Source organism: Pygocentrus nattereri, chromosome 5 (genome assembly GCF_015220715.1).
Source record: "Pygocentrus nattereri isolate fPygNat1 chromosome 5, fPygNat1.pri, whole genome shotgun sequence".
Classification (NCBI taxonomy): Eukaryota; Metazoa; Chordata; class Actinopteri; order Characiformes; family Serrasalmidae; genus Pygocentrus; species Pygocentrus nattereri.
In genome coordinates, this window is record NC_051215.1 from 48539255 (window position 1) to 48564974 (window position 25720).

Below are 25720 nucleotides of genomic sequence, written 5' to 3' on the forward strand. Positions count from 1 at the left end.
TTTGACTGGAAATTAAATAGAAGAAGGGTGGTCTCTGACTTAGGCACAGTTCTATATCTTGGTACATGTAAGTTTACAGTATGAGACTATAAACGATCTTTTCTACCAGAGCCGGACGAAGTACACAAACCATGTACCTGAGTTAAAGTCGAGACCCCCAAGGTAAAATATTCCTCCAGTAAAGCAGAAGTTCCTCCCTTTAGACCTCCACTGGAGTAAAAGTACTAAAGTATTTCCCTTCAAATGTACTTAAGTATAAAGTAAAAGTACTAAAAGAGTAATTCTGGCTCTGATGTCCTGTTATCATTTTTATAACCAGACTGGCTTCATGAACTCATTTCAGGTCAAAGTCCTCCAGCGTCTCTCTTGGTAAACCAGTCTTTTAATAGAACGTCATTAATTAGTGACGCTGACGTCTATTAAAATGATCAGAAGCACAAAACACTGAAGGTAAACAGTTTCCATCAGGGAGAACCGAGTGGCTCTGAAATCACTTTTTACACACAAGCAAAGTTTCAGTTTCAGATTTATTTACAACTTAGTTCCAAGTTTAAGTTGAATAAAAACTGGCTTTAAACTCAGGATCACAGATGAGCTCCTTTACTATGTTGATCTGTAGGCGTCTGTTCATAAACATAAACCAGCCCAAACTCATTTACTATAAAATGAAATGGTGTTTGTAGAAATTCAGAAAAAAGCCGCGTCAGTCTCGACTGCATATGTGGACATATTTCTATATTGAGCTCTATTTACACAAAGTTAGGTTAGTTCATCATTTATGTTGAACAGACTCTCCCAAAGTTTTACGCTGCTGCGCTGACGTTGAACCGCGTGCTGCACTGGGTCGGTATGACCAACAGGTCAAAACCAGCTCTAAACAAAGTGACCGCTGGGCCCTGATTGGTGCTCTGGCTTTGCGCTTCTTTCGTTTTGACATGTTACGTTTTTATACACACAGAAACCAAAAGGAACGACAGATTTCTCAAAATGTAGGAGGAAAAAGTCGGATATTAGACTCTGAAATGTAGTGGAGTGAAAGGAAAAAGTCCAGAATGGAGAAACTTGCAGCAATCATCCTCTTCACAAGTGGTCAGTTTCTGACCACAAGAAGATGGCTGACGAAGTTTTGGGTTGGTGGACCATCCTCAACCTAGCAGTCACAATGACGTGTATAACCACTCCATCAACATCACTATATTTCACCATCACTGCTCCGGTGAAAATGGTCCACCCCCTAATAATATGTGGTCAGGGATGGTGGTGCTCGTCCATTGATGGAGGTAGGCTGATAAATTGTGTAGCAACAGACGGCCTACAGTCAGTAAGGGTACGTCTATAGTGCATCTATATAGGAGGTGTTTCTGATAAAATGGCCAGTGACTGTGTGAATCTGTATCTGTATGTATATTAGAGTCTGAAGCCTGAAGGGTGTCAGAGAAACAGGCCTAGAGCACACAGTCATTTAGAGCTGGATGATTAGAAGTCGGCACCGTATCTCAATCTTCTCATCTCAGGGTCAGTTTTAACATGCGGTCTCCAACGGTGACGACACACTCTGCACACAGGTAAGACGATCTTTGCACCGCAGCCATCCACATAAGCCTACTGTACATCTAGATTCACTGGGGTAGCAAAATCCTGAAGTCTATTTATGGGCAAAATCACAGAAAAGGGTCAAAGGTTTGAGCAGCTGGCATTGTGTATATAAAGCAGCAATTTACTGCAGTCGATTTAGAAACATAATAAGGGTCACGCTCACAAGATACCACCGATGCCAAAAGATCAAGCTAAAATGGGAAAACAAATGCAGTTCCCACAGCACAGTCACCACCCAGCTAATCATTTCTGACCGCTTGCTGTATTTTGAGCCCACATCCTCAAAATACAGAGATTCTCATCCCTGACTTCAGTACATGTACTATGGATGCGAGAGATGAGTGAGCAGTGTGAAATATACAGTTCAACAGTTTAACCCCTTGACTACAAGCTCCTATCCACTCACATTACTTCGTGAGTACATTAGTTTCATAGCAGTTGCTGATTAATTTCCAACTACAAGTTTTAATAAGTAAATAACAAGCCTGAGGTTTGAAAACGAATAACTGAATAATAAGCCTGAAGTTTAAGGGCTTAAAAGACACCCCACCTTTTTCTCTGAGTCTTTCGTCCTCTTCCCATTGTGTTGCTGGGGCAGCTGGTGGTGCTCCCGAAGGCTCTTCTCCGTGCCAAACAGCTTCTTGGCCCACTCGTCCTTCTGTGCATGGAGCCGGTGGGGCTGGGAGGCGATCTCGCCTGCAGCACGGTACCGATCAGCCGGAATCTTACTCATGGGGGGCGGGAGGGTGCTGCAGTTAGCGCTGGACCAGCCGTCAGTTGACTCAGCGTAGGACTCCTGGTCACTGTTGTGGCCGTGCCTCCAGTCTCTCAGGACATGAACAGGCAGCCAACGCTGTCCTGTCCCTGCTGACTTCTTACCATGGGTGGGGTAATGATGGCGTGTCGGGAGGCTGGATATGTCCAGCCTGGAGGCGTGGCTTAAGTGCCTGCTTGATAGAGAGGGCGGATCTCCATGTGAGTGTGGGTGCGGCTGTGAGTGTTCTGGGAACTGCTCGTGTCTGTAGCCGTTACGGTGGGATATAGGTGGAGGAGGAGGAGCAGGAGGAGGAGGAGGAGGAGGAGAGAGGCCACCCTGAGTGCCGGAGTTACGGGCAGGCTGAGGGGTTTCCCATAATCCACTGGGAACGTGGCGGGCAGGGTTAGCACCCAGGTCCACCAGAAGGACACGGTTGTTCTTTTCCTCTGGCAGGAAGTTGCCTATGCCACTGTCGCTGTTGCTGCTGGTGCTGTTGTTCTGCTGAGCGTCCAGGTCTCCATCCAGGAAAGCCCGTGCCCGCATCCCCTCAATAGATTCGCCCATGTCCCGGTAAAGAACGGACACAAACTGCAGCAGAGGCTGGGAGGTCGGGGGGAACTCCAGGCAGCCACCCGTGTCCGGATCCGGAGTGCAATTAAAGCCGAAGCGACGGGCCACCCCCTGGTGTATCTTGTGGTGACAAAGCTCTGGATCCACAATGAAGACGTGGCAGGACGTGCGCAAGCCCTGGTCTTCCTCGCTGTTCCGACGCATGCTGTGGTCATCAGTAGCCTGCATGGTGACTAAGCCGAAGAAGCGGCGGTCGTCTGGGCACACGGCACTGAAGGCCAACTTTTCGGCTGGGTAGGCGGCCAGAACGGCACCACGCTCATTGCACAGCCGCACGCAGTCGTGCATGACCTTGAGGAGGACCAGCGAGTGAATTTTCTGCTCAGCCCGCAGGCGCCGCATGCAGCCTCGGATAGCCTGCAGGTAAGAGCACAGGAACCGTTTCAAGTATCCAAACAGTAACAACAGAATATTATCGTATGCAAACAATCAAACAAATAAATAAAGAGATAAACATTGTATATTTGTTATTTTCAACATTCTCCTTGTTGTTGTTGTTATTATTAAATAATATAATGAAAACTCTGAAGACCAAATTATGTGGATACTTTTAATGTCAGTAGATGCAATTAACAATTGCTTTGCAGATAATTACTAAGTGATAAGTTTCCTAATTAGAAAATAAAAATTTGTGGCCATCTGTTAATAGTTTTTCTTCTCTTCATCTTCCTCATCTAATTACAACACATTTTCTTTCTTAATCTGTTATAATCAAATATAATTTACAGCTACAAAGCTTTCGTCACGCCTCAGGCGGACTCGGACTCCATTTCCCAGACTGCTTTGTGAGATCACATGACTCTGGACAATTGCCTGCATCACTCCCATCGCTCACAGTCCCCTGAGAGTAAACACACCTGTGTAGGTTGACCTAATCATTTAGTATTTAAGCCCAGGCTGTAGGAAGAATCGGTGCGAGGTGCTGTTTCTCTCTCTGAGCGTACTAAGCGTTGTTTCCTATTGTCTACGCTTACACGTTATGACCCGGTCTTCGTTTATACCGACTTTGTCTTTCTGTTGTACCCTTCTGTACTTCTGCCGGCCGGTTTTGTTCTTCCGTGTTTAGACTTTGAGCTTGTTAATCAACCACGATTTTCGTCTACTCCTGGGTTTTTTGTACGTTTCGCGTTTTTGATCGTTTCAGATTTCGACCATTGCATGCGTTTGACCACTCTCTTTGCTGCCCGAGATATTAAACTTTGCCTGTTCATCCGCATTCGTCTGAATCCTGTCGCCCTGTTACAGCTTTCTTCTCTTTTTTCTGAATATGCTGGCTGTTTTTAGTTCTTATCACAATGTTATATTTTATTTATCCTACAAGGAAAACATTACACCACTGGGAGCTACACAGCATCACCAGGAGAGCAGCACTGGCAGGTTGTGGGCCCTGCCCAAGGGCACAACTAGGACTACCCAAGTAGTCCTAGGATTTGAACCCACAACCTTCCAGTCACTGACTTTTCTACGGCTAGGAACCCCAGTGGGGATATCCAGAATATGGTAATGACAATGGCATATCGATATTCAGACCCCTACCTGCAGACTGTCACTCTCCAGGTTTGCGCTGGTGGACGCCAACTCAATAGACCCCAGGTAGCCCACGATCATGCCCACGTTGAGGATGCCCTCAAACTCATCCTGCCGCTCAGCTTCAAACACATCTACGAACACGGAGTCGTCTTGCAGCACTCGGGCCATCTCCTCCTCAGACAGGAGATTGGGGTCACTCCTGCATGCGTCAGCATCACCAAATGGAACATCTGGTTGGGAGATTGGCCTGCGTTTGGAGCGGGATGTGCAGGCCACTGCCTTCTCTGAGCTGCTGGATGAGTGGCTGGAGCTTTCGAAAATCATGTTGAAGATTCCACCAGACTGCATTTCAGCCACCACTCGCTCCGCACGGTTTATGCCCAGAGTCTTGGAGTCCACTTTGGGCCGGAGCCAGTGGCTTTTATGGTCATGGAAGCCCAGCTCCTCATCGCTGGAGCAAGAGTCCAGCTGCCCACCACCACTATGCTGCTTCCCCTCAGCAATGACCAGGTATAGCACGCCTGAGCAGCGGCCAATCAGCTTGACCACATCTTCGTGGGATGCTTTGGACACATTGATGTCATTGACGCTGAGGATCTGGTCGCCGGCGCGAAGGCCTACGTAGTCAGCCGGGCTGCCCTTCAGAACACAGCTCAGCACGCATGGGGACTGGCCTGAGAGGGTGAAGCCATACCCCGCCCTACCTCTGGCCACCTCCACCCCTCTAACACGACTAGGCAGCTGCCCATTCGCACGCCGCCTGCCTGTCTCAGACGGTCTAAACATCTTTACCTTGTTTTTGCCTTCTTTCACTTGTGGCTGTCAGGGTCTTCACAAATGCAGAGCCAGGGGGCTAAATGTAACACTCAGGTGAGATCATCCTCTCTGCTCTAGTACCTTTCTGTGCAACATCATCCTGACGTGAGCTTGACGAAGGTTCACACTTTCTGCAAATAGAGAGAGGCAACGCTCAGGCAATGAGTTACGTGAGGTCAGCAGATAAAATATTGCATGATAAGTAATTTACATTGCAAGAAATATATATGTACAGTCAATGATGTCATTACAGCATTACAGTAGTAGTGCATGAAAAACCTGATGCTTGCGTATAAATTGAGCTCAAATTATCACTACATGCTCAATCTCCCTGCCAGTACACGATATTTGTAAGGCCTCTTTAATTAGAAGGAGAACGTTAAGGCCACGGCAAAGGTTAAGATCTCTTTTCCCATGTTCTTTCCTTTGGGTCTGCCCGTGTCAGTAGATAAACATTTGTAAAATGAAGAAACTGGAACTAAAGCCACCTGGATTAGCGTTACAGAAGAAATCAGGAATACACCATTTATTTCTGGAGCTGGAGATGCTGAACAATGAATAAAATAGACATTTTAACACAGTAACCCCACACTGCCTCAACATTCTGCCCTTCCAGACATCAAATATTAAAATATTAAACTTCTGTCCAATGGAAATAGAATTTTAAATAAATATCTGCCGAGACAGATATGAATCTGATATCATCATACCTGCTGATTTTAAAGCACAGCAGAAACAAAACCATACCGACAAACGCTCAGACGCAAAACGAACGAGGTTCTTTTCTTTCTTTCTTTCGTTCTTCAAAGAAAATGAATGAGTAATGATTATTATTATTGTCAATATTATTATAATTATTCTTATAATCATCATCATTATTAACAAAATGCATTTTATGAAGAAAATGAAGTGATTCCTCTGCTTAAGGTATCTATAGCAGGTGGTTTTAGTAAGGTGTTGCAGGGCCATTGCTTTGGTATCACAGGTGACTGTTAAGGCGTTGCTAGGCAGTTGCTATGGTGTCTCAGGTTGATGTTAGAGTGTTTGGAAAGTAGCTGCTACGGTATTCCAGCTGGTTGCTATGGTGTTGCTAGGATGTTGCTATGGTATTCCAGCTGGTTACTAAAAGGCTGCTAAGCAACTGTTGTGGTTTTCCAGCAGGTTGCTAAAGTGTTGCTAGGTTATTGCAGGTAGCTGCTGGTTGCTAGGTGACTGCTAGGATGTTGCTAGGCAGCACACCACACCCTATCAGAACAAACGTTTTTTATAGTTGGAACTGTGTCGATATCTTGAAACCTGCAGGATGAGTTAGTGGACAGAAGATGAAGATGATGATGATGGATCATTTAATGTAGCAGCTCCCAGGTTATGGAATACTCTCCCACAGTCTATTCAGGATGCAACCTCTCTGTCTTCATTCAAATCTCTGTTAAAGACGGACTGTAATGCATTCTTGTGCAGGGAAAGGCGCTATACACACTCACCGGCCACTTTATTAGGTACAACCTTGCTAGTAAAAGGTTGGACCCCCTTTTTCCTTCAGAACTGCTTTAATTCTTCATGGCAGACTTTCAACAAGGCGTTGGAAACGTTCCTCAGAGATTCTGGTTGGTGGTTTGAGTTCCTGTTGCCTTTCTATCATCTGGGACCAGTCTGCCCGTTCTCCTCTGACCTCTCACATCAACGAGGCATTTTCAGCAGTTTCTGAAATACTCAGACCAGCCCGTCTGGCACCAACAACCACGCCACGTTCAAAGTCCCTTAAATCCCCTTTCTTCCCTGTTCTGATGCTCGGTCTGCACTTCAGCAAGTCGTCTTGACCACCTCTACAGGCCTCAATGCAGTGAGTTGCAGCCGTGTGATTGGCTGATCAGCTATTTGTGTTAACAAGCAATTGAACAGGGGTACCTAATAAAGTGGTGAGTGTAAATAAAAGTGATGATGAAGATGATGATGATGATGATGATACAGTTGGTTGTCATGAACATCCCCTATGGCCTCCCGACTGCACGAGTACCTCAGGAGAAAGCTGACCACCTTACAGCAACAGGGTCATGGCTAAAGGTGGTCAGCGGGGTCGCGTTTAAGTCGTTTAACCCGCAAGCCCGCAAACTTCCCTTCCCCTCATTGTTCCCTCTGGGAATGCGATGCGCCCTCATTCACTCTTGCTACGCGGTGCTGTCCCGCCCCCGCGCTCCCATTGGACCACGAGTACCAAGTCACCGGCCGTAACCATGACGACGGACGTGTCAACAGACAAAGGCCGGCAGCCACTGGTCTGCGTCGACGTCCATCGTCTTAAGAGCTCGTCCCAGAGTCGGGAATCCGGTTTGATTGAGACTTGCTAGCTGGCTGGGGATCCGGAGTATTCCACAGGTGTGGAAAAGTTGGGGAAAAAAAAAAGTTTCCCGTTTACGAAACAAACGAAGTTCAGTACATGACAGTAACATGTGGCGCATCACACACAAAGACGTCACTAAGCCGCAATCCACGTGCTCGCTCACTGCGTCACAGGAGCGGCTATTCGCAGGCGTTAGCTCGAAGGCTAACGAGGCTGCTATCCCGTGCCGTTTTCCAGGGGAACAGCTGGTTTGGTCGGTGCGAGTAACGGTGCTGAACTTCCAGCGCCACGAAAGACCCAGTTACAGATGACCGGCACCGGCACGCGACCTTGGACCAAACAGATCAAAGGTTCCCAATTTAGTCCGAAGGAAAAGCTGAGAGGCGCTGACCTGCTGGGCTGAACGGAACCAGTTCTGGCCCCCCTCCCCTCCTCCTCCTCCTCCCCCTCCTCCCTTCTCCCTCCAAACTAGCTAAAATGAGCAATCCGTTAATCCCAGACTAAAACTACCAACTTACCAGTGAGCTTATAAACTCCTCCGCCTTTAAGAGACGCGCGGGTTCCGTTGTTCAGCCCTGGTGGGTCGTAGACGCGCCGTCCGCCGCCGCGCGATTGGACTGCATGGTAACTTGGTCTTCCTGCTAGAGTAAACAAAAGAAGGCCAACCAGCTGGTGTAAGGATGGAGGAGGAGGTGTGTGTGTGTGTGCGCTTCCCAAGGCTTTTTTTAAGAGTTGGGGGGGGGGACCACTGCTGTAGCCCTTCTTTTGGTCACATGACTTCATGGCCTTCGACTGTAACTCACAAACACACTGGCAGCACAAGAGCAAGAACAAAGTCACAATAAAGTGGTCTGCCAAGAAGCTGGAGGGTCCTTTAGTTGGGTGAAGGTGCAGAAGGGGGACTGATCTCAGACCAGGTTGACAGAGACCATCAGCTGCTGATTAGTAAATCAACAGTCCACAACATCACTTCAGTCTAGAGGCCGGTGTGTACTACAGTTCAGTCCAACACTGCCAGCATGGCCCCACACACACACACACACACACACACACACACACACACACACACTGTCTGCCCATCAGCCTCTCATTTTCAAGACTAACAGATCTCGCCTCTTTCTTGGCTGGCCTGAGATTCCCCCCCTGATCTGCTGAGACTGTTAACACCCTGCTAAGTGTTTGAGAGGATTATCACTACATACTGTCCCACACAGCCGTCTAAAGCTATTGGCTGCTACTCTGATTTGAAAGGAGTTGGCACTTTTAAGGGTCCACATGGAAAACTGAATAAGCCTCACCTTTCAGACACGTTTACCCTTCGCTACCGAGTCCAGATTAGGGAATTCAAGATGCAAACAGACCATTTTAAATGTACTGTTACCATGACGGCAAGAAAAGCAACACACACATCCACTATTCATCCTACAGCAGACTAGCCTTGTTATGAGGAGCACTGGGCTGATTTTTGAACAGGGTCACAATACAGGGCAGCAAATCAGAACAGAGCTCATTTACATATAAGTCCTAAGGAAGCATTAAGATAAACAGCTTAATCCTGTATGATCAGAAAAAAACTGGAAAACGGTCGTATTAGAAAATTGTTTTCGATTAATCCGCACAAATATCAGTAAAAGTGTAGAAGTGTAGCTGTCCCCTTTAAATTATGATCATAATGAAAATTAAATGTAAATAAAAATACAAAACTACTGAAAAAAAGCAAAAGGGCTGCAAAACAACTGACAACTCAGGCTACAAGGGAACAAAGGAAAGGCGAACGAACAAAAAAACTTTTTTAAACATTTTATTCTTCATTTTATTACTACATTATAATCTTTCCAGTAATTTTATATTAAAATAAGCCATTACATTAAATACAACGACTTTGTCTTCATTCGACGGCATCAAGCCTGCAGAAGAGCGCTGAAATACTTAAAGCAGAAACGGCAGGTGTTCAGGAGGCTCCAGTGCAGGACTATCACAGCCTCCCAACACCGCTGCTCTGAACCGAGTACACTCACTCACACACCCGCCAACCTTCCCTACCCGACGAGCACTGGCGGGGCAGAAAGTCCATCTACTGTCCCCGCATACTGATTGATCTATGCCTCAATTACAATGAGTTAAATGGACCTTCAGATCATGACTGAAGGAAGGACGCAGGGAGGGGGGGGGGCTGGAGAATTGGAAGAGAAAACGAGGGAAAATAAAAGAAAGCGCATCCTGTATTCTCAGGGCTCGAGCACAGGAATGAGGGGGTGTCATCCAAACCTGGGATGTGCGAAACCCATCAAAGCAGCCCACTAATTCTTGAAACAGGCTATGAAGTTTTAGGAGTGGCTGATTTCAACACCTACAGCGTTGGGAGTCATTCCAGCTTCCACTCGGGGTTTTTTTGCAGTCCCGTAAGCTTTCGCATCTTAAAAGTATCTACCAAACAACACAGGAGTTAAAAGTTTATTGTGTAAATGCAGAATTTGGAGCACCCGGACGCCAAAAGAACGCTTTTACAATTGAGAAACCTCTGTGTGCATGAAGAAAGATTGACCGAGTGTGTCTATACAAGGGTACACTTCAGCTGTGAGAATGTCAAAGGCTGGATTTCTCTGCCTCTCTATACCACTAAAACATCGCGGACAGCACTGGATATTAGTTCATATTTAACATACCTAAAGCTATGACTGTAATGCAACAAGACCGACAAACTCCGTTGCCATATTAGAGCCGATAAGCATGCCGGGGCACCTAAAGACAACCTGCCCGATTCCTTCCACGTTTCTCAGTGGTCACTATACTTAAGCCGACCACAACAAAGCGGCCCCCATCCACTGTATGTTTGACATCACGTGAAAATACCGATTTAATATTGAAAGCAGACGACGGCATGCTGCAGGCTTAAATACACAAGATGTTGCCAGGTTGTTGACTTATGTAGGCTTCTATTTACAGTGAAGTGATGTCTATGCAGTCAAAGCAAATATAACGTGATCGTTCATTCCAGGCCTTTAAAGAGTGAATAGCTGTCAGTTTGTCAAATTCAGTAATTCGACCGTGTCTCTGATACTTGGGCACACGTCTTCACGGCGGGTAGTAGTTTGCACACATTCAGCAACTGTGATCTTCATGCCATCTTTTCTTTTGGTGGCTATCCTCATGCACCACAGAGCTTTAGAAGTTGAACACAAATATTTCTTCTCTTTTTACATAAATTTTACATGATTTCGACACTGGACATAAAAGACAGACTTCCAGTTGTGACTCTACATCAATAAATCACGTTACATCCTGAGCATTAAAAAAAATCAAAGCGAACTAACAATGATGGTGTAACTAGATTACATTAAACCAATGTAAATTCATGTGCAGCAGTTTCAGATGCTGCCTTAAAGTACTGATTTTTTTATGTGCTGTGAATAAACAATCTTTTAAAAAAAACAAAAACAACAACATCAAGCACTATGGCTATTTCAAAGCCTTTCCTAGAGGGCTTATAAATGAGAAGCAAGTATCTTATTTTCATTTTTAAAAAACATTAAAATTAAAGTCAGCTGGACCTGGGAGAATAGTAAACTTCACACCAGCCCATTCTATTACCTGCACCAAAAAACAAAGTCATCTAGCACATTTTATGTTTTAAATACATGGAAATAATTTCATCTTCTCGTTTCAACATGGCTTAAGCAGCTCCCTCGCGTCAGGGAGAGATACATAGTCAGTTTGCAATTAAGGTGATTTTCTCCAAGTGCTAAAAGTCAGAAAGGGCAAACTGATGCATTGTTTGTGCAAAAGGAATGATTTAAGAGCAAGAAGGGAAAAAAATATATTTTCTAACTGCTTCTAGGGTGGGAAAGGGCTTAAATGGTGGGGTGAGGTTGAGAACCACAATCATATAGGATGCATCCAACTTGGGTGCGCTAGATCCAAGCTGAACAGTAAACATCTTAAATAGTGAACTTTCCTGAAATATGTTTACCATTACGTGTTGATACGGCGACGTCTGACTGGGCAGCCCATCTACGTGTTGATGCTGTTGTGGGATAGTTAAGCGAGTGACGACGCTAAAAAGAGTCGCAAAAAAGTTGCAAGGCTGGAAAAAAACGGATCCTGAATGTCTACTGATACAAAAGAGGCTGTGAGCAGTGCGATGTTTCTGATCACCATGTAAAATGACTCGCTTGCCAGCCTGAATGACCTGCTGTTTTAACCCATATCAGCTATGTGACGTTCCATCTAACCGTTTCAGGTCAGACCAGTTGCGCTCCATTGTCGATTTCCTTACAGATGCTGAGTCTGAGAGTCAGCTCTGAACAGAGTGAAGGCAAGACTCATCCTCTGCATCTATAGAAGCGATATGCCTCGATAACACCTAAAGATCGACCATTCCATCCCCCCCCCCCCAAAAGCATTAAGGGACTATCTAGCATCTTAAGGATACAATAACTTCAAACTGATTGAAATTCCATTGGTCAACATCACAGCAGACTGCCTAGGTCCCCATTCAGCTCCTGGTATGAGGCCATATCTTATAATAGGGCCTTTTAGAGCACTATAGACTGTATTATGGTCAGTCTAAAGTGCTCTTTATTATGGTCAGTCTAAAAGCAATATAGCTCAAAGTGATCACCGTGGCTGAATTATTATGGTGTATCTCGTTCAGATTTAAGCTAGTATAGCGTTACGGTCCATCTCACATCTTGGTATAATTATTCTGGCTTGTCTCAGAGCGAGGTGTCCTGGTGGATGCTCTGCAGACAGCACAGTAGCTGATGATAAGGGCTACCGGGTGATGCCACCATCTCAAAAACAGACTGGAAGGACCTGCGATCCAACTCCTCGTCAATCTGATGTCGGTAGAAGTCCATGGCAACCAGACAGAACAGGCTAACGTCCACAGTGTCTGACTTGCCCATGCGACTGATCACATGAGGCAGGCTGAAAGAGAAGAGAGGAATTAAGGATAATAAAACGGAGAAGGGAAAAATGGAGAGGAGAAATAAAGAAAGCCTGGTTTACTATCTATTTGGCAGGTGTTTGAAATGGGTGTGAGCAAAGTGTTCCAGCACAGTACCTCCTGGCTCAGGGGTACAGTAAAATGAGACAAGCAGAGAATACTAACAAAAGGCACTGTGTATAATGTTTGTGGGCATGTTTAAGGATACAGGGCAGAGATCCACTGACTAGTGGAGGCACTGACAAAGAAGCAGGACAGACTCCACATTGCCATGGCAACAGGTGTTCTCTGTGTGAAGTTGGAAAGGGAGAGAAGCACCCAGTCTCGCACCATGGAGGACTGGCCTGTGGCATGGAGTGTCTGAAACACCTGGAACAAGGAACACAAATTATAATCAACGTCTATGCCAAGGTAATGTGTCTCTTATCATGAAAACACTGTAACTGACACTGTCAACAATTTGCTACTCTGAAAAATGACTGGAAACCTCAAATCACTTAACTAACTAGAAGTAACCCATATCTCTATAGGTTTTGATGTCAGGCTTCATTTGTATTTACCATACTGCACCCAAACTCATGAATCTCTCTCAGCGCAGAAGTAGTGAACTATTTATTTAGTTCACGGCAAAAATAACAAATAGAGGCTCTGCTGACAAAGTCCGTCTTTGTTATTTAACCACATTAACATTAATCACAGAAAAAGAAGTATTTATATAAATTACTGGCTTGTTGACATGAAATCATAGCAAATAAATAAATAAATACTGCTAGAATGTACATGTAAAAGAACATCAAATATAATAAACGTTTGAAATGACAGCATCTCTGAGTATAAAGAACAAAAGCAAAACACAACCCACCTTATAAACCACTGTTGCCATGAACTGTGGGTAAGGCTGTTGATTGGACAGGAACTCTCCGATGACTTTGTTCATGATGTCCTGCGGCGGGAAAAAGTCATCCAGGAACTGTGGCAGGATGCGAGACACCACCCTTGCTTCACAAGGAAAACCTTTTCGGATCCTGCATTCAGAGGACAACACATCAACAAGCTAGTCCACAAATTCATCTAATCGGACATCTAAACTATAAACAAGAAACAAACAAAATGAACCTGAGCGTTTAACTGAGGAACTATATTAACAGTACGTTTATATCTTGATCAGATGAGCTCAGATGTTACCTGTCAAAGAGAACCGAGACACGCTCCATGGCAACGATAACCGACTCGCTGTCGGGAGCTGTGGGATCTGCATCAGTCGGGCGACCGGGACTCCCTTTCTCCTTCCCTGCAGAAGGAAGGCAAAATGTCCATCAGTTACGGCGAACATCAAGTAAAGTAACATCTAGCCATCTACTCATCTAATAAAACAGGAGGAAACTTAATTTAAACCATTCCAAACTACTGTGCATCCTTCTCTTATTCTTCAAAGCTCCACAGCAGATCTCATACGGAAAACAAAATATTTACGGAACCTCGTCATCAAAGACCAACAGTGTGTCGGTTTGCTGTGCATTAGTAAGACTCGTTAGTATAAGGGAGGCAGCTGGTCTGCAGGTGCTGGTTAGTAAAAGGGTCAGTGGGGGGAAAAGGTGAGCTGAAATGTGTCCTGCCTTCCTCTCCAGGCACACCTGTGTACATGCAGGTGAGCATGAGACCCAGGGCGGCCATGGCGCGGTGCGGGCTAGGCATGTTTACGCGATCCACGCTCAGCTTCACCAGCGTCTCTGCGTCCATCCGTGACAGCTGCTCGGACAGTAGCAACCGCTCCAGACCTCTCAGCGCGCAGTGATAGATCACTGATGGAGTGGCTTCCTCGCTAGCAGAGAGCATTACACTGCACAGCTGAAGCGATAAACGAAACAGAACACGAAGACAAAAAAAGAAATTTAATGTAACGGGCAAAACGTTAAAACAGAAATAGGGAGATGATTTTTTAAAAAACTGAAACTTAAAAAAAGTAATTCAGAGTGGTCTGGTGGGAAACGTGCCATTCTAGGAACATAAAACAGCTTTGAATTGTAGATTTTTTGATTTGCTATCCAGACCGTCCAGTAAAGTGTTGATAATATTAAGTAATGGTGAAAAGGGAATGTGTTTTTAAAAAGACATTTTAGGACACAACCTTGTCGCGAAACTATCGTAAAACAAAGTCTGAGACATCACCCAACATGCTCAGAACCATTTCAAGGTTTTCCGTAAGGCAGGTTCTCAGAGGCACTTGACACCTCACCATCACCACCACTGAAATCTGAACTGGAAAGTTTCTCTGGAATGCCACGTTTGAAATGAAACCACCCTGAATAACTTCTTACAACTTAACTTGAAATTCTGAATAATCGATGAAATCCCCCTTTTAAACACCCTTACCTGGATGACCCCTGCATTGAACTCTGAGCCCACGTCCAGTGGGTAGTTCTCCATCATGTAGAACGCCACAGCACACATCACCAACACATGCTGCTGATTATGCAGGTTCACACAGCTGAAACACAACACCACACACACACACACACACACACACACACACACACACACTCACAGTCATATTACATTATCTGCCAGCTGTCAAGTCTTCTTGGCTTTCAGTGAGACACCATTTTTAACAGCTAATGAGGAGCTGATCGCCAAGCAGCGTGGCTCAGCATGTAGCGGGCTCTGCCATCAGCTTTAACCGCGGGGGGCTAAAATTCTTAAGAAAGCCGTGGTCAGTGTGAGGTCTTCTATCAAGTGGAACACTAGCTGCTTACCATTTCGGTCTTATCTCATATTCTCTCATATGTGACACACACTCTTCTACTGATGTATTATCAAGCTGCAGAACTGTAGCTGTGTTCTGCTCTGATGGCTGTGAGATTAGAGAGACAGTGATGATCACTGTAAGATAAAAATGAATGGCAGACATTTGCTGACAGCAGATAAAACCCGAGTTGGCTGTGGAACATTTAACAGTATGCGTTAACTGGCTGTGGACAGTGCTTGGTGGAAGAAACTCTGAGATTAGATATTAGATATTCAGTGCATCTGAAAATATTCAGTGTTTTGTTAGTCATTGGGTGTTGGCACTAAAGCCACAGTGGTCTGGCAGGTTAGTGTTTGCGTACATGCACTGTGAATCCACAAGTATCGGGACAATTTCTTGCCAAACATTTGTTTTAAAATCCAGAGCACTAGTAAGTTTATGCCAGCCTTTGCTATAGTAACAGCCTCTTCTGTTCTAGGAAGGTTTTCCAGTTGATGTTGGAATTTCACAGCTAGGGGGGCTTTATAATCCCTTTGATCTGCACAAACCTTAGATTTGTATGTGGCTGCTCCAAAGCGTCCCCTCTACAAACAAACTGAAGAGGGAATGCTCTGGAGCTTCTATGGAGAACGCATGGCTTTGTGATTGGACAGTCCAGTGGCTATGAGCTTGTGCATGTTAGTCACTGAGAGATGGTTCTAAGGTTGGAGAGCCTGTATTCAGTGAAAACAAGTTTGCGTGCACATATACAGTAAACGTGTCACTTACTGGGCGATGGCCCGAAGATTAGACAGTACATATTCGCTGACGGTGGGTATGAGTTGGCGTGCAGTGTCATCCAGAAGGTCACACTCCAGCACGTACAGAACTCCATGCAACGCTCCAATTCGACTGGGTAAATGAGTGCTCCGCAGTGTCATCTCCAGCAGCCGACACACCGGCTCTGCCGTCACCTTATCCTAAAGCACACAGACACAGGCATTTTTACAAATCCTGAAATTAGCTGCTGTTCACCAATTCCATCTTACATGCACGCACGCACGCACGCACACACACGCGCACACACGCGCACACACGCGCACACACGCGCACACACGCGCACACACGCGCACACACACACACTCGCACTCACCATGCCCAGCACAGCGGCTGCTTTGCAAATAGCAGGCACAAGGTACTGGTTGAGAATCTCGTCCTCTGGTGGATGGACCTTCTGCAGCTCCATCAGGGTGGAAAACATCATATCAAACTGATTTCTCTCCGTAAACAGATCAGACACCGCCAACAGCTGAGAAGGGGCAGAGGTTTAAAAGAAAAAACAAAGAATTAAACAGCGATAACAAAAGAAATGAAAGAACAAAAGAAAGAAAAAATACCATTACAGCACAACCAGTAATACCCTGAGAGAGCACCTTCATTTATCTAATTTCCAGTCTTTATTTCACTTCACCCCCCCAGTTATTTAGTGTCAACCCTCTGCCTTTAGAGCCTTGTCTGAGAAGAACACACAAGTTTAGTCTAAGAAGTTGGTTGCATTTTTTACTTCTCATTAAACAAGTAATCCCGCTTAAAAGTTTACACTCATCAGTCCAGAGACCCTTACCCTGCATCTCAGATGTTTTTGTTTTAGTGCAAGTGTTTCATCTGAAAGATGAAAGCTTTAAGCACATTTTATGTGATGGGTACAGTTATTTTTGGTCTGCCAGTCTTTGAGTACTATTTTCTCTATATCTCTATTTCTTTTCTCCAATTTAGGAAACTGGATTTAGATTTTACTACATCTAATCTCCTCAAAATATCATCTTTAGTCATTTTAGATGCACATGAGAAAGAAATCTGCAGGACAGCTAAGGTGTGCTATGGTGGTTTGTGTGAGGCTAATATCTCTTTTAAGGGTGGAGAAATTATAAACTGAGATTTCATTTTTTAATTAATGTTAGAGGCCTTTGGGTAATGTTTACAGAATTTCGCTGCTACAGAAAAATGTATCATTTTTACTTAATGGCCACGCCGACTGGAAATTAAATACAATTAAAAATAGATTAAATAAAAAGCTGGTCTCTGACTTTTGCACAGAGCACGTATATACTTACCGAACGCACCACCTCACTGATGAGCACTACAGGCGTTTTTTCTATTGCTGGGACTGCCAGGGAGGACCCACTGGCTATAGAGCTCCAGGAGGAACTGGGAGCAGGAGTGAATGTCTACTCCAGCTCGGTGCTTCCTGAAGAGGACACAAGACAGACAGCACTGTGGTCAGTCTGCAGAAATTCCATCTATGAGTTTTATACTGTGTCCAGTGCCCTGATCCATCCATTACTATTGTGTGACTTATCACATAGTAATGTGGTGTGGTACATGCACTGTACTGAATGTGGTGGTGGTGGGTGTTAAAATATAAGTTAAATGCATTAATTACTGAAATATATCTTACAATAAATCTGTAGCGTTAACATAAATATATTCTTTTATTGCACACATGTCCATGGTAGCTGTATCTAGAGCATGTGGATGCAATTCAACCTGGCTGTAACACAATACACATACATGTAACAAACACTGTACACAACAGAATCACGAAAAATGACTAATTTCACCTGTGCGTTCTTACAAAGGCTATAAAATCAATAATTAAAACACATATATAATTGTTATCCAGATCTACATGTCTAAAAATATGGCAAAGAACTAGATTACATAAGTTATGGGTAGTTAGATAGATAGATAGATAGATAGATAGATAGATAGATAGATAGATAGATATACATACATTGTGCAAGCGACACTTAATTGTGTAGCTACGTATATAAAGCCTTACCGGGAGTTAATAGGAGATGTTGGCGGCGATGCAGGCGCTGGAGCATCAGTTTCATCTTCCTCATCCTCACCCCACTCTTCCTCCCTCAGAGGAGTGATATTGTTTCCCAACCACACCGAGTGAATGGACACCTACAGTGGTAATAGAAACACAATCTCCATGACCAGACAGTCTTGACTATGAAAGAAGTCAAATCAGATGTGCAACAGTTTTGGGGTGTGTAGGTTTTAGGCTCTCTAACCTGGCCTAGTTTATAGTCCATGTTGCCCATTTCTCTCTCCGTGTTGATCTGAAGGAGGAGTTTCTCATGGCTGATCAGAGTGCCTGTGCAAATAAATTGACAAAATCCTTAACAGGAAAAGTAAGAGCGATTTCTAGATGGCCTTCCACAATGGTGAGCATGACCGTGTGTGGTTGGACCTCACCTGCAGAAGATGATGACAGCGATGGTACTGGGTCCCAGGCTTGGTAAGGGAAGTGTGTGGCTATATTGTCTCTCTTGGATACCATGGCCTGAATCTCCCTCTCAACCACACCTCTGATCACACTCAGCTTTCGCCCAAACCTGCACCACAATTTTATTATTTATTATGAATAACACGTTTAACACGAGTTCAGCTTACTGTTCGCACACTCCCTTCACAAATACAGCACAGGGTTTGATCCCATCACTGAAAAATAAATCAGAACCACCACTATAAAACACCAACAAAAGTGGCTGGGACCACCATTATTACATTCAGCTGCCACTCTAAACTGCCAGGGATAAACAAATCTGTTTAGCTTTAATAAAAAGACCGAAGTGTAAACTTTGAAGTTTCACTTACTTTTAAAAACACTAAAGTGCTCTATTATATTCCATAATGTAAAATATAAGGAAATGCACCTGGTGTCAAGAGCTTTGAGGCTCTTGTTGCGTGGCTGCTGCTCCAGGCAGCTGACCGCAGGGTTCCCCGCTGCAGGCAGAGTCATGGCGCTCAGCACCAGAGAGGTGATGGCCTGTACTGCTAAAACATTTATCTGAGTCCTCTCCAGATCCTCCTGTTGCACATGAAACAACAAAGAGTGAAAACTAATAAGTTGTCAGTGGGGGGGAAAGTAATTCTCTATTATTCCATAAAATGAAGCAATGCCTGTACCTCTTGCTGGCTCTCCTCTTCTTGGTCCATAGTGATTGGCTGGGTGACCAACACCCCTAATAGAGTGGCCCATGTCTCCTCAAACTGAGTCCTACTGCTCCAACCTGCAGCACACAAAACAGACGCATGACATCATAAAACACGATTCTGATAAACATAAGACGGTAGGCCATAGACTCGTGTGTGTCTGTCGCATACCCAAAGTGTTAATGCGGTAAAGGAATTCTCTGAAGATGTCTTTTTCCTGGAGAAACTCAACAGGAATCTCAGGCAGTGCTGTCCCAAACTCCCCAGCATGTCTGGGGGACCAGCCCAGCTTCCAGACCTAACACACAAATGCACACACACACACACACACACACACACACACACACACAACCAAACAGAAATGTATTACAAATGCACAAATGTATGCGCACACCCACCCACCCACCCCCACCCACCCCCACACACACACACACACACACACACACACACACACACCAGGCATGCAAAGAAACCAAAAAGCACAGACACGGAAACAAACTCGGCCTGGGACTACTTATCAATAATATCTGATGAATTGATAACAGTCATGAAATGAAATCGATAGGTGGAATGTATGCATGAGTGTGCTGTTCTCTAATCTGTGATCTGAAACTGTAGTCCCTGTTTTACACACATTCATGAGCAGCATGCGTGTAACTAACATCTGCTATGAAAGGAAAATGCTAGTTTAATGTTTAGTCACTGCAGGGACTTCCTACAAATAAAAACAGAGGCATTTGTTAAAATTCATCATTAAGTGGCAAGTTCAAAAACTGTGACACTCAAAGGGTTTCAGGCTCTGACTGAAAAAGAAGCAAACAGAATAAACTATAGAAGCCATGAGCTCTAAAGTGAAAGTCAAATTTGCTTATTGTCACAGCCCTAACACACACACACACACACACACACACACACACACACACGCAGGCACTCACCAGTGGTGGGACCCGTGTGTAGCTGTTGACCAGAGGCAGCCTAGCCAGGCTGATTATGACATTCCGAAGGGTAGGGGTAAGGAATGCTGGGATATTGCTGTTTCTGTGGTGCCCAAGAGCGAGAACACTCTGCAGGCTTTCCACCAGCTCAGCCATGATCTCACAACACTGCTGCTCACGTACATCTGAAATACGCATGCAACATAAATACAAGTGGCACAGACATATGGAAGCATGTGCCAGCAGAGCTCAGTGTGTATGTCTCTGTACGCAAAACTCACTGTCTGGTGCAGAGTCCACCTGATCCTCGTCACGGTCAGAGCGTGACTTCTTCTCAGGCCTGACAAGCTGGTCACCAGGACCGACTGCAACTGCATTGGGCAGAAAATTCATAATCGATCATAATCAATTCAAGTCAGCGTACAGCCAGTTACGTTACCTGCGGGCAAAAACGTCCACCTTCCTACACAAACACACACCTGAGTAAATGAGCAGCTGAATGCAGTGGATAATGGAGCAGGTGTGTGTGAGGTAGGCACGAGAGGCAAAGTGTGTCCAGACTGTGGGCTGCTGAAGAGCCAGACACAAGCAGGAAACGCTGATCTGCACATCCACACTAAGAGGTAGCAGGTCCTGCAGCAACCGCCATGCCACAAGCTACAGAGAAAGAAAAGTAATAGAAAGAGTGAAAAAACAGGATTTATTAGTCTAGAAAAGCAAGCAAAAACAAATCTGGAAAAAAATAACCCTTCTCATGTCAGTTGAATAATCTATAAATTTATAAAGACACTCATGAAAGCATAAGTGCTATGGCAGCGCAGCATGTGTGACTGACCTCTATGGCAAGGGTGCTGAAGGAGGTGATGAGGTGTTCTGCAGCAGGAGGGATCTGCAGAGGAGAGGGCAGTTTGGGCAAAGCCAGTAGATACTGACTCAATGCCCCACAAACACTCACCACAGTCTGATAGAAGCCAGGCTCTCCTGTAACACACACACACACACACACACACACAGTTACTGCATTTACAATAGTACACACAAGGGGTCAACTGATTATCAGCCAGACCCGATATTCAAGCTTTTGGGCGATGCATGAGCATTTGTAAAAACCATGACATTGAGTGGGCATGGTTTTCATTTATAAGCGGCACATGATCTAGCGTATGCTGCCTTCACTCTACGAAGTCATGGCAAACCACGGCAAAGAACGTTAATCCACAGGTGACAATGTATACGGTATAATGCCGTTCTCAAAGGGAGTTGGTTATATTGGAAAATCAAGTTTGAACGCCCATCAAAGTTGCAAGACGAAGTCTGGTACATGTTCCGTTTACCTTTCAACATAAAACACATGAACCCCGACATCGGGTGAAAGAGGTCCTCTTCGGAGAAAACTACCACCTCACATGGACTAAATAAGTTTTTCCACCCTTCTCACTAATTAAAAGTAACGAACTGGCTCAGGTAAACGCAGCGAACCCTGGCAGAATCTCTCCTGGCTCAGTGCCCCACACACAGCCTTTTGACACGGAGTTGGACAAGACGGCAAAATATTGCAATTCTTCCAAAAATTCACAAAAACACAGTGTCGCAATATGTATTTTTTCCTGCCATCTGATAAGTTGGAACAAAGTAGTAAATAAAAATTTACAAAAACTATAAAAAGCTTGGAATCTGATGTGTATTTAACATTTCATTACTGCATAGTACTGTGCTGCACTAAATCTGTTTAAACAGGGCTTTTTATACTCTCTCTCTAATCAAACACAGTTGGGTAGTGTTGTTTAAGCACTGACAACATCCATGCTGTGCTCAGAAAAACGTACGGTGGCATAACGGAATGTCATTTATCGTGATACCAAATAAATAAAGAAATGTAATATCGTCCGGTCCTAGTATGATGAATCAAATTCAACTAAATCAAAGCTTCAGCAGGCTGTCTCAGCGTCCTCACCCACAACACTACGGATTGGCTGAAACCTGAACCACGTATCAACCAATCTGGGAGGAATGCAGGTAACATGCTGTTGCATCTACATGGCGCAATAAAAGACATGCTGAGGATGAAGAGCGCAATCGTTTGGGAAAACTTTAGTCACTCGTTCTCTTCACACCACTACATCGGCAGATTTCAGAGTCTGGACTTGTGTTTCACTGTCCACTGTAGCCCAAGGTGAGTTTTATATAGTGCAAAACCTGCCCAACACAGTCCAATAACATGGTGAGAGCAAGCGGACTGTTCATTGGAGAAATCGGTGGGCAGACTTCTGATTTGGTCACATTAGTGACCATGTAGTAAATTTGGATATGAATGTCTTAAGACTTGGCCGGGGCAACATCTAAAAATAATTAGCACAATATTTTCCACTTAAATAAAAAAAGAAAATCATGATTATTGGTCATATGGCCCCATCCAACCCTCTAACATGCCCCACTCCTGTAAACTAACATTTTTTTGGACACTTTGATTAATAATTGATAAAACCAATTAAATAAAATGATAGTGATGAACCCAACCTCCTCTGAAAACTACCTGACCTGTTGACGGGGCGTTTCCATCATTATAGCTGTGCTCATAATTCAACTAACAACCAAGAAGCTGTACAGAAAACACAGTAAATATTACTCGGTAAAAAGCACGCAGCAGACACAGCGGGGAAACTGCTCCACCATATGGTTTTAAAGCCTTAACAGCAAAAGTGAATAAACAATTTTGGGTACATACCATTCAGTTTTATTTATTATCTTTTTCTGATCCTGTTTTCCCAGCCGTAGAAGTTTTTCTACAGGGCTGGAATTTGTCTAGAGTGAATACCTAGTCACTTCAGCTTGATTGCTGTACACACTGAAGACCTACTGAAGCAAGCTACAGCTCCAAGGCATTCATTTTCGGTTTAATCCACAAAGGCTAAACTTAAATGTAAAGTAAAACAAGTAGAAGGTAAACAACTCACAGTAGGTAAAGCGCACACACACACACACACACACACACACACACAAAACACTGATATTTGGTGCACACACATCTTGACGTTAGCCCTAATTTCCCAGCATGTGCACAAGATGTTTAATGGTATTGGTCCTCTCTAATTCTCTCCAAGCTTTCCCCCAAAATGGTAATTATCACCAACAAATTACTTTTCCATGACCGACAATATCCAATTATACCACCCAGGCCTACTTTAGACTTTAGAATGACAGCCTGAGCATTTGCTTTACCACTAATAGCATTAAATATGTAGAGAAACGGACTTAATGAACGTCTACACAAAAAAAGACAAATACTGAAACTAACATTAGATGGATGTTAATGCAAGCTATACACACACACACACACACACACACACACACACTTAGGGCACTTCTTAGCTTAAATAAAACCCATCATATGGGAGCTTTAGTTTGTTTATGTGCATAGCGCATCATTTAATTACATTCTTCTTACGTGCATTACCGTTAAGAGCTATTTAATAGTTTGTTATTTTTTATAGATTTAGAGTTAATTTTAAAACATATCGTCTCCTCATAATTTCCAAATGTCAACCAACTGAAAGTTCTACACAAATAGTTTACGATGTTCACATTTTTCTCACCATTGTTGTTTTGTGAATCATTTTTGTGGCTATCAGCCTTAAATTTGAGCCTCTTTGTCCACCAATAATCAACAGTGGTAGACACAGAGAAACACACATTGGGCGACTCCTAATATACACACACACAAACACACAAACAATGTAATATATAAGCTAATGATAACCCAGATCTCACGGTTTTTCTGGTGTAAGATGCTGAGATGTTTGAGATTTAGCAAAATTATAAAGGATTGCTTTATTACTTATTAAACCTGCTGTTTTTAATAAGTTCAGTAAAAACAAATAAAAAAAGTGCAAACATATTGAGTTGTAGACTATCTATGCAGTATAAATGAGGTTTTCAATAACATGCTGCAAGTTAACAGCCTAACATGTTTCCAGTTGCTAAAACTCACCATACACACTGCTGAGTGCATTCCAATAGGAGGAGTCCATGCTGGCTTGGGAGGAGAGCAAGAGGGGCTGATGAGGGGAGGGAAGGAGCGCCGTGATGCTGGCCAACTGCTCAAATGTCACATGTAGGGAGGTCTCAAAAAGAACTGCCCCCTGATCTCTGCACAGCCTCTGCAGGCCAACACTCAAACATGGAGCTAACAGACACAGGTTAAAGTCCTGGGAGAGAGAGACAAACACACAAATCATAAGCATGCAAGAACGGTAATGCAAGTAGTTCATGTGCACATGTGCATGCACATCAGTGAAGCAAAGCATGTATTACAATTTATTATGTCTTACAAATGCGGATGTGAGAAAGACATGGTGGGTGGTGTTGAATACCTTGCAGGACATGATGGCCTTCAGATCAGCCTGGGGGAGTTTAGTGAGCAGGTCTGTGGTTTCGTAGAGGGCTCTTTCGCCTTTCAAACAACACTGGGATTTCACCAGAGCAACATACCACTCCTATGATATGTAAAACCCCCAAAAAAGAGACAAAAGAGTTAAAATAACAACCTAAAAAAAACAGAGAACAAGTAACACAACTTAACCCTTATGCAGCAGTCGCACAATGTTGAAAAAAACACGTCACATTAGAGAGCGCACACACCCAAAGGTTTTGCAATAAACATAATTGAATAGGTTGTTCAAAGTTCAGCTTTCTCTGCACAGGCACTGAATTTCACCTGCAAGCATTCATGATTCATGTTTCCAGAAAAAGCAAGATCTGGGAAATTTTAGGGTTGCGGCCAATGGCCAAAGCTTGGAAAACTGAACTCTTGATTGAAGAGTCGCTAGATGGCTGTAGCACGCGGTCACTTTTGCGGCTTAGGCTTCCGTCACTGGTCCATTGAAAAACATGGAACATCTAGTTGGCTGTTGTCCATCTACCATCATAACACAAATACACGTTCTCGCTGGTAATAACATAAGCTTGTGTGATTTCAAATGAACTGTTTTTGATTTATAGCTCATTGAAAGAACTTGAAATGTTCATTCAAAAGGTGTGGAAACTGAACCTCCATATATATATATATATAGTGGAGACAGTGGAGATTATATATATATATATATATATATATATATATATATATATATATATATATATATATATATATATATAGATAGATAGATAGATAGATAGATAGATAGATAGATAGATAGATAGATAGATTACACACACACACACACACACACACACACACATATATATTTATATATATATATATATATATATATATATATATATATATACATACACATACATACACACACACACACACACACACACACACCACTTTTGTACTGTGAAGTAGAAATGGAAACGTTTTGTATAAGCAGAAAAAAGTTTGACTCAAATCCGTCAATACAGAACGTAACGAACGTAAAAGTAAATAATTCCGCAC

At 43.8% G+C, this 25720-nt stretch overlaps 2 protein-coding genes across 4 annotated transcripts in view; both read right to left on the reverse strand.

Moving 5' to 3' along the window:
• Positions 1-8377, reverse strand: part of rgs12b (regulator of G protein signaling 12b) — a 100354-nt gene extending 91977 nt beyond the window's left edge. Inside the window, exons 1-3 of one of the 3 annotated variants that reach the window (XM_017723790.2) lie at positions 8189-8375; positions 4520-5460; positions 2147-3340 (exon numbers count right to left, since the gene is read on the reverse strand). In XM_017723790.2, coding sequence (XP_017579279.1) covers positions 2147-3340; positions 4520-5299 — 1974 coding nt within the window. In that variant the 5' untranslated portion in view covers positions 5300-5460; positions 8189-8375. Of the gene's footprint in view, positions 1-2146; positions 3341-4519; positions 5461-6813; positions 6866-8188 lie in introns of those variants that run through there. The other 2 variants (XM_017723791.2, XM_017723793.2) reach the window with 2 other exon arrangements.
• A 1078-nt stretch (positions 8378-9455) lies between these two features.
• htt (huntingtin) overlaps positions 9456-25720 on the reverse strand; it is a 58200-nt gene continuing 41935 nt past the window's right edge. The window contains 22 exon segments of the mRNA XM_017723796.2: positions 9456-12599; positions 12827-12987; positions 13481-13643; positions 13804-13909; positions 14253-14466; positions 14992-15106; positions 16133-16323; positions 16497-16652; positions 17458-17493; positions 17495-17591; positions 18186-18316; positions 18427-18509; positions 18611-18750; positions 19072-19226; positions 19325-19428; positions 19523-19649; positions 20287-20471; positions 20568-20657; positions 20766-20943; positions 21122-21267; positions 24275-24491; positions 24657-24779. Of these exon segments, the coding sequence (XP_017579285.1) occupies positions 12386-12599; positions 12827-12987; positions 13481-13643; positions 13804-13909; positions 14253-14466; positions 14992-15106; positions 16133-16323; positions 16497-16652; positions 17458-17493; positions 17495-17591; positions 18186-18316; positions 18427-18509; positions 18611-18750; positions 19072-19226; positions 19325-19428; positions 19523-19649; positions 20287-20471; positions 20568-20657; positions 20766-20943; positions 21122-21267; positions 24275-24491; positions 24657-24779 (3132 nt within the window). The 3' untranslated portion in view covers positions 9456-12385.